The sequence below is a fragment of the Vitis vinifera genome, chromosome 7 (genome assembly GCF_030704535.1).
Source record: "Vitis vinifera cultivar Pinot Noir 40024 chromosome 7, ASM3070453v1".
NCBI lineage: Eukaryota > Viridiplantae > Streptophyta > Magnoliopsida > Vitales > Vitaceae > Vitis > Vitis vinifera.
Window position 1 is genome coordinate 26,857,200 of NC_081811.1, and position 12,912 is coordinate 26,870,111.

At 35.8% G+C, this 12,912-nt stretch overlaps 1 protein-coding gene across 1 annotated transcript; it reads right to left on the bottom strand.

Annotated features, from left to right (window-relative positions):
- Nucleotides 1-767: 767 nt before the first annotated feature.
- SREBP (sucrose responsive element binding protein) lies at nt 768-2,338 on the bottom strand. Its single transcript, NM_001281192.2, has one exon. It carries the CDS (start codon nt 2,218-2,220, stop codon nt 1,282-1,284), a length of 939 nt encoding a protein of 312 aa, NP_001268121.2. The 5' UTR covers nt 2,221-2,338; the 3' UTR covers nt 768-1,281.
- Nucleotides 2,339-12,912: the final 10,574 nt, after the last annotated feature.

Here is a 12,912-nt window from a genome sequence, read left to right on the forward strand (position 1 = left end):
CAGTGCCAATGTTGGCTCTTTTTGTGTTTTATATGTGCTGTTTGTGAGCTTGTGGTGCAACATATTAAAAACCATGTCTCTGTTGTTTCAGTAGCAATTTGATCACCACAAGCCAAGTATCCTATGTCCAGCTGCAGCCCCACAACCAGCTGGCAGCTGCATCTCTCATTCTCATCAGTCATTGCCTCACACAAAAGTAGCCTGCCTCAGTTGTGTCTCTGTAAGAACTCTACATTTCATTGAAGCCAAATATATAGCTCCTGATGGTTTGAAATTTTGTTAAAAACCTTCTTATACTTTTGAGTCAAAAAGAGGTAAATGAGAGATTAATCAATAAAAAAGAACAATGAAGATTTTTGAACTACAGAAGGGGGTGAGAGTGAGGAAGAGGAAAACCTCACACATATGGATTAGACTTTATTGGATTTAATCAGTTGGCAGTAGGAAAAAATCTACGAGAATAATTGGTCAAAACGTCACTAGTTTTAATGATCATAGTTATTTTTTCAACTGCCCTCTCCAATCATATCCTCTTCCCAACTTCCCAACAACCCATCACATATCACATGATATATGTCCATTTCCAACCCCAAAACAACCATTTTTGAGGAAGAAAAATGATGTATAATTTTGTATAAATTTATTAATTTTGAACAACAAAAAATTCTAGCCCAGAAATGTACAGGGATATCCCTTCAAAAACCCAGATATTTGCATTTTTTTTAGCATGTGATGATAAAAAGGGGCAACAACACAACAGTTGAAGATCACTGAAATGACCTTATGTCCCCTGTTCATATAATTTGTCTTTGAGCCTTTGAGCCAGACAGAGGTGTCCTGTTCTTTTTTTCTTTTTTTTTAATCATTCCAGATAAACTTGAAAACAAAAAACCCACAACGAGATAAAATTAGAAGCAAATATGACTTGGATTGAAATTTAAAGCATTTTGGGTTTTTTTTTTTTTTTTTTCTGTTTTTGTTTTTTGGGTTGCTTCTGAATTCGTTGCTGCATGTTCTTTGTGCCTAAAACACTTGCTAAACAAAGGCCGAGAGATGATAATGGATCAAAGCCTCGAATTTGTGCAATCTCTCTTTCTTTCCCCCAACTAGGATTTGATTTGGATGGGTGATTCATAGCCTCTCTCTTGTTCTTCTTCTCTCTGTACAATGACCAAAATTATTTCCTCTGTATATAGAAACCGAAACCATGGTCTGAAGAAAAAACAAAGATGGGGTTTTTTCTCCATTGTTTTCTCTCTCTCAAACTCTCTGTTCAAACTTCTACTCGATCTTGCTGATGCCGATGCGCTTCACTGCCGCGTTCCTAATCCCATCTGCTTGCAAGCATACCCCATTCTGTTCAAGCCCTGCCATGTAGTTTCTCACTTCCTTTCTTATCATCTCTTGCATCACAGCTAACAGCTCTGCACTGAAGGGGATAAATGGTTTCTCCCCCTGGGAGAGGACTGTAGCCGGCACCGTCGCTGGCTGGTTGTGTTGGTGCATCGGAATCTGCTGCAAAGGAGCCATCGTAGGTATCATCTGAATAGGGTTTGCAGGCGGTGCATGGTTGGGTTCCGGTGCACGGTTGGAAACCTCGCACGAATCGACCCCCGGAAGAGAGAGGGAGAGAGAAGTTGGAGGGTCGTTTGAGGACGACGTCGTTTCGGGAGGTATGATCCCGCCGGTTCTCGCCACGGGGCGGTACACATGTGATGAGCTCACCACGGGAAGACTAGAATCGCTGACGTCAGATCCGCAGGGACTGCTGGGGCTGAGATAAAGGCCCGACACCGGAGCAGCAGCTCCGGCGCTGACCGATCTTTTCAACGGGTGGGGTGGATAATCCCCTCCAAAGCTACCGTCTTCGGTGATGGCGGAACACTTCCTCTTCAAAGTGGAGTTCCAATGGTTCTTTATCGCGTTATCGGTGCGGCCCGATAGGAGACGAGCGATGGTGGCCCATTTGTTGCCGAACCGAGCATGGGCTCGCATAATAGTGTCATCCTCTTCCGACGTAAACGCCCTGTGCTCCACCTGAGGGGAGAGTTGGTTGCACCACCTCAACCGACACGACTTCCCGGATCTCCCAGGAATGGATTTACTAATCAAAGACCAGTTGCGGGGACCATGCTTCTGTACAAGCTTCTGCAAAGCATCATCCTCCTCAGGGCTCCACGGACCCTTGATCCGATCCACATCCTTTCTCGTTGCAGCCATGAGTACTAGAAAATCATACGAAAATGGGAGGGAGGGAGAGAGAGAGGTTAGGATCAGGATTTGGAGCTTGGGAGTTTGGAAGAATCAAGTCTGTTGATGGGTTTTCTTATATGAGAACAGAGGTGGAGGAGGGGGAGAGTTGGGTATATAACGAAAGGATAGGGATGACTGGCTGGACCGGTCACACTCTGCAGTCTTAGGCGTTATGGGCACCGCTTCTTCCAGGCAGGCGGTTTTTCTCTTGGATACAGCTGTCAAACGGACACGCGTCACGTCCTTTTTTTTCACATTAACTCTCTCACTCTTTCTTCTTCAAATTTAAAATCCTCTTTCCTTTCCTTTCCTCCTTTTCCCTTTTTATACGACTCCCCCAACGGTGCGTCCTCCCCACTCCCCTTTTTCCTAGGACATAATCATAATACGGAGCGTTTCTATGTTAGCGACACGCTCCTAGCTAGAGCAGTACGATTTCAAATTTTCTTTAAATAATAAATTTGGAGAGATAAATATCCCAAAATTTGCTGCGAGATAAAGACGAGAAGATAACGGTTGGGAGGCGTTTAAATAAATATCGGGGAGATCAGTTTGACCGAGGGGGGTGGGGGCGCCAGGCTGGAGAGCATTGCCGTGTGATATTTTTTCAAAATATAATTAATTAATAAATAACAGCCGCACGGAAATGGTGAGGTGGCAAATAACGACAAGAGCGGTCGCCGAATCGGAGGGCGAATCATTACTGCTTTTCTTGTCAGTCCAGCCTGTAAAACCTGCCACCCTCCTCCCACCCCCTAACGGCCTCTCTCTCCACCGACACATGCCGGTCACCAAACTGCCACAACCGTCCTCTCCTACGCTCCTTCACCTGTACGGAATCCGGTCACTCCCACGTCCACATGCACGCTCCCCATCCTCCTGCCCGCACCTTCCCCCTCCCTTCTACTCCTCCATGCTTCATAAAATCTACAAATTTTTTAAAAAACCGAATATTAAAAAAATTAGGGGACTAAAGTATAATTAAAAAAGATTATGGGTTGCATTTAATAGAAAGATATGAGAAAGAGATCCGTATCCATTTCAGTTACTCGTACGTCGTACCTACTACCTAATGCCTGCTGTTTGGTATGGTTGTGGGGGAGGTTTCCCCGCCATGTTTTATATTTCTTTTATTTTATTTTTATTTATTTATTTATTCCAACTTTGACTAACGAACCCCCCCGTCGGTGCTACCCGTCCATCCAATCCCAGAGAAACTGCCACGTACATCTTCTTCCTTTGCTTCAATCCAAATCTGCTTTACCTGGCTTTTTCTTTTCTTTTTTTGGGATAAAATTTACACCGTTAATTAAAATTTAAAATTACATTTAAGTGGGCAACCGCCTGGAAGAAAAGACTTGCTGACACGATTTGTATTATACGGATATTTTGATGGCTGTGGTCAACACGTCAACTTGCGTTAATTCCCAGTTCAAAGTTTTTCAAACGTCACAAATTCTTGTTGTGGGTAGGTAAGAAAGAAGGTTTAAATGATAAATTAGGTATTCCTTTTCCAGATTAAATTAAATACGTTAATAATAATAGAATCCTGTGACAAGAAAAAAGATATTTGTAATGTTGTTATTAGTAGTATTCATGGGCATAGAAGAGAAGCTTAGCAAGGTTTATTTTGGAACTTCTAGGCTTTAGCAGAAATGACTTAATTGGCTGCCAGCTTGTGCAGATAATGGACATGTGGATGAATTCGTCAATTTCTAACTTAAATTATATTATCTTGTTTGTTCTTTTCCAAACAAGCCATCCAAGCCCACCTTTTAAAAAGCTTTAATTGTATAAGTAGAGAATTTAAAAAGTCTTTGCTATAGAATTAAAATTTTATATAAGATGGTCCAAGGAATTTCATTAGATATCGCTTTCAATTTTTCATCAACTTTTTTTATGTTTTGTCCATATTTTAGAGCATGTTGTATTGCTTTATTTTGTTTTGTTTTGATGTAAAATTTTAATAAATTTCAAAATTTTAATTAATTTAAAAGTTTTAAATTAAATCATATTATTAGATATAAGGGTGTAAGTAAAATCGAAGAATCAGTTCAGTCTAACAAAAACTGATCATATTAATTTAATTTTCAAAAATAAAAAAGATCAATTTAATTTGAGAATTATGAAAATTGATTATGTTGGTTTAACTTCTAAATTTTTTTTAATTATTATAAAAATTAAATCAAATCAGTATTTTAAAACTTATATATAATTATTTGATATTTGATAATTTTTTTTGTATTAAGTTCCATATTATAATCAAATTAATTTTAAATACATTTAATATTTATTTTAATATAAAATTCAAGTTAACTTCAATTAAATTTAAAAACAAACTAAACTTAAAGTTTGATATAAACTCAAATTAATAGGGTTTAAAACTAAAAAAAAAATTATTAAGTTAAGTCAAAACCGATCAACATAAAACTAAACCAAATTAACCTGAAAAGATTTTATTTGATTTTTCATTGAAAATCTGATTGGTTTAGTCTTTATCACGTATAAAGCTCATTATATTAGTTTAATTCATTAAATAAATAAATAAATAAAACTAATTAAATCGACCTTCTATTCATTTTTATTCAAATTCGAAATAGAAGATTTGAGTTAAAAACAATACTCTTAGCATCATGCTGTATTGATTTCCTCTATAGATTATATATATATATATTGTTAAAATAAAAAATAAATATAAAAAAATCTAGAAACTTAAAATATTTTATTATTTTATCTTCAATATTTTCATATTAATCAATAAAATAATAAAATATAATTATATTAATATTTTTTTATTTTATTATGTAGTAAAAGTTTATTATTAAAAATATATAATATGTATAAGTTTAAACTTTGTAATTTGGTGGGAGGAAGGAAAATCTTTGAATTGGTGGACCCGATTCAAAAACCAAAACTCACCGTCTTTGGATCGGACGACGATCTTCACTCCACACTCAAAACTTCTGCCACTAGTCGGTGTTCAGAAAAAAACACACAAAAGTAATTAAATGAATAAATAAAAGTTCATTGATTCACGTGAAAAATGAAAAATGGGTTCATAAAATAAAACAGGAAAGAAGAGAAGGCGATAAAAGATAAGAAGAAAGCAACAAAAAGAAAAGCGTAGATATGGGCGAATCACACCGTCAGCTTTGTGGCCGGTACCTGCATCCAAGATGAACACGTGTCGAAGCCTCCCCGCGTCGCACCGCACTTCTCTCCACCCCTACTTCTTTTTAACTTTTCCACTGTCATATTACAAAAATGAGTTTAATTGAAGAGGAAGAAAAAAGGGGGCTCTTATCTTCAAAGCATGTGCAAGGGAGGCTCATCACGTGCTCCAGCCTCGGGTGGAGGAGACACACGTGCGACCTGCGTCCTCTGGCGCAACAGGAGAATCCTGAATTAACAATAATGACCCCTAGGTGGTTGGGCTAACGGCAAACATCATAAGGGCATGAGAGTAATTTCGAGTATTTGGTAAATAAAAGATAAGATGTGGAGGAAGAGTGTGGCCGTGGTGAATCAAGTTAATTAAGTCACGTTTGCCGAGGTGGGAGTATCCGTGTGAAATCGGGTACGATATTTCGGGGCGTGTAAATGATTGATAAGGTACCCTGGGCTTAAATTGAGACACCGTACGACCCACCACCATTATTTACTCCACCCACTAACTTTAATTGGAGGGTCAGGAGTACTTTTACATTTTCACCCCCTCACTCAAACTCCTAGGTGATTTTCTTTCCCCCTAATTAGTAATTAGGGACATTGGGACACGTTTCACACGTCTGTTTGCTTCCTACTGAATTCAACTTGATTAATTTCAAAATCATATTTTTCTTGACTTAGTTTATAAGAGTAGCAGATGACTCTAATTTCTCATGCCTTCAATTTTGAGAAGTGACGGACTTCATGATGACCATATATTTGAGTTGTAATAATACAAGCACGTTTTTATCATAAGTTAGTTAATTTGTATCAGAAGTATTAAATTGAGAAATTAGACCTAATATTTGGATATTTAATTTTCTTTTTAAGGGAGAATATTTGAGTTTAATGCTACACTGACCTTGGACAAGTTCAGTTATGAACCAAACAAACCTTAAAAATTAAATAAAAGGAAATTGTAAATAGAGAAGCTGATGTGAGCTGGATTCGGGAACGGCCCAAACACTTTCACTCTCTCTCCTGAATGATTAATTGGGCACGTGTAAAATATGAGGATTAGGATGGGTAGAGGCAGGAGGCGCAGGCGCAGATGAGGGGAGTTCACAGAAACACATGGAGAAACGGAGGAGGTGCCACGTAGATGAGGTGAAATGATAGTTGAGCCCCAGACAGAGGAGTCCAGCGCGGTCGTGTCCGATTCCCCATGTTTTCCGCCACGCAAGCAGGGTTTGTTGGAGTGGGGCCCAGGAAAGAGGTAGAAGCTGTGTCGTGTAGCGGTGATGTGGCAGAAAGACGTCATGAGGGGGCCAGGGAAAGGGCCAGTTGTGGGGGTTGCTTTTATAGTAATCTGTTGCTGTCTCCTTTTGAACCGTCAATGAAGTAAACGATTGAGAGGCCCACGTCACGGGTTCTGCCAGCTATATCGCATTCAAGAAGGAGGAAGAGGAGGAGGCGGCCTTCCACACACATCCACTCTCCCCACCTTTTTATTTTTATTTTCATTTTGAATTAAAAAATAAAAATTGGATTTCCCAAAACGACAGCATCTCATTGGGATTCGGTAACTGGATACACATCATGCACCCACCCACGCCCCATGATTCCCGCTATTTTGAGCCGTATGCATCCTTCGTACTGCATGCCCTCGTGCAATTCCTTTTTTTTTTCTCTCTCTCATCTTGGGCCCCCATCTCTCCCTCTATACGACGCCGTTTTGGCCCATCCCCCTCACAGCCCAATCATTCTCCTCTTATTTGCCTTCTCATCAAAACACAAACTAATTTATTATTTTAGAAAAAAATAATTATACGAAATTAAAATTGGGAATCAAATAGGCACATCCCTTCTTACAAAAGGAAGGAGACACATCACATACAAGCCTCATCGCCTAGACACCCAAGTACACGACATCTCCATCCAACGACCCACTCAAATCGGGTCTTCATGTACACAAAAAATGAAACGACCAACACCAGTAATTGAAAAATTAGTAAATTACACATCAAAAGATACATCCACGTAATTGACCGTACCCAAGTGTCACTCTCCTCACCAGGCCATCTGCCATCATTGATTATTAGGGCCTGTAGAAAAAATGGTAAATATTCAATTCAATGTACCCTGTAGTTGAGACATCAATTTCATGGGTTTCAAAAGTAGGAAAAAATCAACCAGATGATCGAATAGTAGCGTATTCAAAATTGTTGCAAAATCATATGACCCCGACTGGTTAATGGGTCACAATCATGCAACATAATTTCGTTATAGCAAAACTAAAAAAATACACATCCACACGAACATAAAAGATATTTTTTAATAATACTCCACTTGGTGGAGTGTTGATTGCCTTTATTCTCTCCTCAATTTTTTTTTATAATAATGTAACGTTTTTAAAACGTTAGGTGGAATGCCGAATGTGGTCCACATTTGATTAGAATAAAATTCATAACTGTATAAACTAAAAAAAGCATATAGTAAAAGTTTATATTAAAAGCAGGATAACATATAAAGGACTTAGTTTTTTTTCTTTTCTTTTTTCTTTTTTATAATTTTAATTCAAAACTTCCATCTTCCAACTGACTACCACCAGACACCAAGACAGGTGATTTGATATTGCCCACTCAACCACTCCTTTCTTTATCTCCTGTCGCTTTTCTATAATTTATATAAAATAAAAAATAAAAAAAAAATTTCTAGTCGTTGATGTCAACTCCCAACATTTGCCTTTTCCTTTCTTTTTTAATTTTCTCGGGAAAATTTTGTTCCCTCCTCCCCTTGTTTGTTTAATGGGAAAATTAAAGGGTGTGCAGACAGACTCCAAATCTCATGCAGCATTGGGTGCCATTCCAACTTGGCATGCCCCTTTGATTAATGTCCATTATTGTTGACACCATATTAACAATCTATATGTGGTGGTGATAAAAAATTAATTACCCTAAATTATTTAATTAGTATATAAGTCATTTAATTATTATAATTTAAAAAAATGACCAAATCAACAATCTTGGTCATGCATTGCATTGCATTTAAGAATGATCAGTTTTATATACCTGCAAACAGTTTTGATGTTATGAAGTTAAACATCAGTTTTTTATGGTTTGATTTAATGTAGTATTCAGTCATATCTAACACTTCAATTTCAATCAATATTGCAAATCTTTGATAAGTGCAAAATTGAGGATCACAAGTTTAATGATTTCTTTATCTATCATTTACACAATTATTAAAATCATGACTTCAAATGGATGGGTTGGGTCCGGGTTGGGTTTGCTTGTAAAATTATTTTTCATTCTTATCCTATTAAGGGAAATGAATTCTTCATTCCCAATTAATATCTTCTTATTATTTTTTATATTATAATTTTATATTTATTTTAATTTTTTAATATAAAATTATATAATAATAATTGAAGTATAGATTAGTTCTGATATTTATTTATTTTTCGATCTTATCCTAATCTGTTTATTTAAAATATTTTCCATCATTGTCTCATTAAAATAAAAAAATTAAATGGAATGAATATGAGAAATTCTATAACTTATTTTAAATGTATTTTATTATTATTGTATATTAAAAATAGAAAAATAAAAATTAAATGAAAATAATTTAATTTAACTTTTGAAATTAAATTTTATATATAATTAATGCGGGGCTAAGTAGGATAAAACAATATCCCAACCTATCGCGGGTTTTTAAAAAATTTTAAACCTATTCCATTAGGGGCAAGATAGAAAGGGTGGCATTCAAAAAATTGTCTCATCGCCGTCTCCACTTCTACTCTTTTGAATCAAATAAAAGAAAGAAAAATATAAATATGAATATTTGTATTAAAATATTAAAATGATATTTTATTTATATTATTTATAAAATTGTTCTTCATTATTTTTCTAATAGGAGAGATTGCTTTAAATGAACAAAACCACCATTCTTTTTGTAATACAAAAAATAATTTGGTGTAAAATTGATATAAAAAAGTTTGATGTCCAAAAAAAGATTTTTGATCATAATTTTTCTAAAATAGGGGTTATTTTGTTCCTATTAATCGAATATATATAAGATTTAAATTGAAATTTGGATATGGTGTTAAATTATTAAGGAGATTAAAGTAAAATCCACCAATAATTAGTGAAAATTAGATTTAAAAAAAATGTAATTGGCCAGATAGTGTAAGCCAAAGAAAATGGTCATATTTGGGTGGGAGTTATGGTGACTGGGCAGCTGACTAAAACAACGGCATGGTTTTAAATTGTGGAGAGAGTGAAGTCAGCAGCAGTAATCCAAAAAAGAGATGATGATGGGCCACAACCACACACTGTCTTTGAATTATCCATCAAGTTTGTGTGTGCCACCTTTTCTGTTTTTAATCTCAAATCTCAATACCCATTTACTTTGAAAGTGATGGTCAAATTTAAAGTAACTCAATTATTTCAATACTTCATGCAAAACAGATGTGCTCTTTCATTGCCCACTTCCCTTTGATCATTGCCTGCACTAACCCCCTCTTTTCCAAAGTTGCACCATTAAATGTCCTTATAATAATCCACTACTTTGAACTTTGTTTTTATTTAATTTTGGGCCATCACAATTTAATAATACATCTCCAAATCCTTTTTTCTAGGAGTTGGCCCCGTGTTTTATTTTGAAAACATCTTGGTGGGCAATCGTGTAAGTATTATTTGCCCTATACCTAAAAGGTATTTATAGATTCAAAACATGTCCATAACATTAAGAGAAACTTATACATGATACAGAAAACAATAATGTTATATTTATATGGATGGTGATTGTAAGTTTTATGGACTTGAACCATATAATATCTATACGATTGGAAATAGATTGTTACTTAAGTACTCGAAATTTGTCTATCTTTAAAGTTTTAATACTTCTTAATGTTTGATTATTTGAGTTTGAATCGAAGTGAAAAAGAAAAAATATTTCAAATGGGTTTAAGTATATATATATATATATTTTTTCGAATATTTGAATAAATGAGTTTATAGCTAATAATTGTAAAGGAAGAATATGATTTGTTTTTTCTTAAATGGGTGAACTTTAATCATCCCTTTAACATATAATAAAATGGAGTCATCCTCTTCAAAGAGGTTGTGGTGATGTGAGTGGTCATGCTTTGTTGCATTAAACAAGTAGTATTGTAAGCTAATCATGAGATAGTTTGTGATTAATAAAATGTAGTTGGAAGATAAAGTGTGGGATTAATTAAGAGTATGGGAATGGCTTTTGGCAATTAAAATCATTCTCTTTTCTTCCTTTTGCTTTCAAGAGAGAGCTAGGTGGACTATTCTTCCTTTGTGAAGATGAAGCAAGGACACCTTGATGGAATCTAAGCGACATTGCTTCTCCCCTTTCATAAATGTTATTTATTTCTTTGTTTATTTTTATGAAATTTTATATGCCCCTATATAAATGGAACAACGGGTGGCTTTGTCTATTGGATAAGCACACCAAAATAGAATGAAAATTAGTATGATTTTTTGTTACAAGGGTTGAAACTTTTATGTATGGAAAGTTTATCTCAATAGACCATAATAGGGTTTGATCCAATTGTTAGAGTTTGATAACCCTAATTTTATTTGATTTAATTTGAAAAGTCTTGGTGTGACATATGTGGTTAAACTAAAATTATGATTTTTTTTGGAGAATTTGTGGTGTTGTAGCCCACCACTAATCCCGTTGGGGGTGTAAGGTTATGATGTTTATGTCTATGCAGTTATCGCTTGCAACTCTCTTCTCTTATATCAATTTTTGATATAGTAGGTTTTTTTCTTTTTTGTTTGTGATTTTTTTTCATCTAGATTTTTCACGTAAATCTATATTTTCTTATTTTATTTTTTCTTATTTCATATTTTCGTTTTTTATAACACCGATTAAAAATTTTATAGAATGCATTAATGATTTGCCCTTGGCAGTTGGGACGCCCAGATAATAAAAGCAAAGCAAAATAGACAAAGAAATTTATTGGAATTAATGTTTTTAAAGGTTTTTTTATGACAGTGAATATTTGAGACCCATCTTCTAGAATTGAGAAAGGGCATAGCCACCCAAATGGTACAGGGTATGTCAAAGTGGGTGGAGCCCCATGTCCCCTCTCTTGTGGCTTGTAGTTAGGTCAGGGGTCACCATCTTTTAGGGGTCCTATACCTTAATTTTGGCCAATCACTAATCACTTTAGCTACTAAAAACAACCCAAAACTGGCCTCCAAAAGTAGTTATGATAACCCAAATCAGAATATCATGCTTTGTACTCTTAACCTTTCAATTTCTCGCCATGCCTATCCAAACTCTCATCATGCCTTTTAATTTAGCCAATCCAATAGGACCAAAAAGGTTCTGTGTAACCAACCCAAATCTCATCCAAATTACTCCATTGTGAATTTTGGACCGACCCTAGTTTGTCAAATACAGCCAACGCTTGGAATTATTTCTACTTAATATTTAATTTTCCTGAGCGAAGTTTTCTTGGGGGCCAAGCAGGGTGTCTGGGTCAATTATGAAACTGGGAGTCTGGGAGTTAGTTATTGGACGGTAGGTTTGGTGGAGTGGGCCGTGGGGATGGGTGTGAACAGAAGGAAATAGGGTTCATTCTCTTCTCATTCTTTGTTCTAAAGAATGTGGGCTCCACTGCTTTGGGTCGTTCATTCTTGTTCTTTTCTACGCAGGTGGGTTTAGTATCAAGTGGGCTGGGTTTTTTTTTTTTTTTGAATTTTTTTTTCTGGTTTTTGGAATAATGACTATTTATTTTATTTATTTTTCTGTGATATGATTCAGTTGGGGCCCCAGTTGATTAATTTAGGTTGGAGATAGCTGGGCCTGGGCTGGTGACTTGAACCCCCCCGGTTGGACACTCATTGAAAGAGTTTTGTGAATTGATTCCAGCTTATCTCTTGGTAGGTCTTTGTCAAATATTGAATCCCGCCCCAGTTGAAGAAATTCAATGTAGCAATCAGTTACAAATCCGTTAATTTTATAATGTTATTAAAGCTTCTCTAAAAGGCATCGGGGTTTTGATCATTTCAACTAAAAATCAAAGGATTTTTAACAGGAGAGGTTAAATCTTTGATGACGTTTCCATGGGCAATCAACCTACCAAGCACAATGAAAGAGCACTCGAGGAGCCAGAAATATCAGCATCTAATTATAAGACACAAATCAATTTTGAAAAAGATGGTGTTGTCTCAGGAATTGAATGGGTATCCCACTTTTTCTCCTCTTTTTGACAAAAGGGCAATGGCAATGGCTATTCCATGGGGGAGTTGGTGCATTTTGCCATAGCACAGGAAAAGAAAAGAAAAGAAAAACTGCAAGTTGATGATGAGAAGTTTGTCTCAATCAAAAACAATAATTTAAAAAGGCCCAAAACCAAATGCCTCAACATCAGAAAGTCGTGAATGAGAAACCTTATAAGAATAAATAAGTTCAGCTCCGGGACGCAATCAAGGTGGTCTATCACACAAGTAGGCACTAAAGGCCATT

What these genes read in the sequence shown, in the direction of transcription:
- SREBP (NM_001281192.2), bottom strand. Translation starts at nt 2,220, where the DNA reads ATGGCTGCAACGAGAAAGGATGTGGATCGGATCAAGGGTCCGTGGAGC.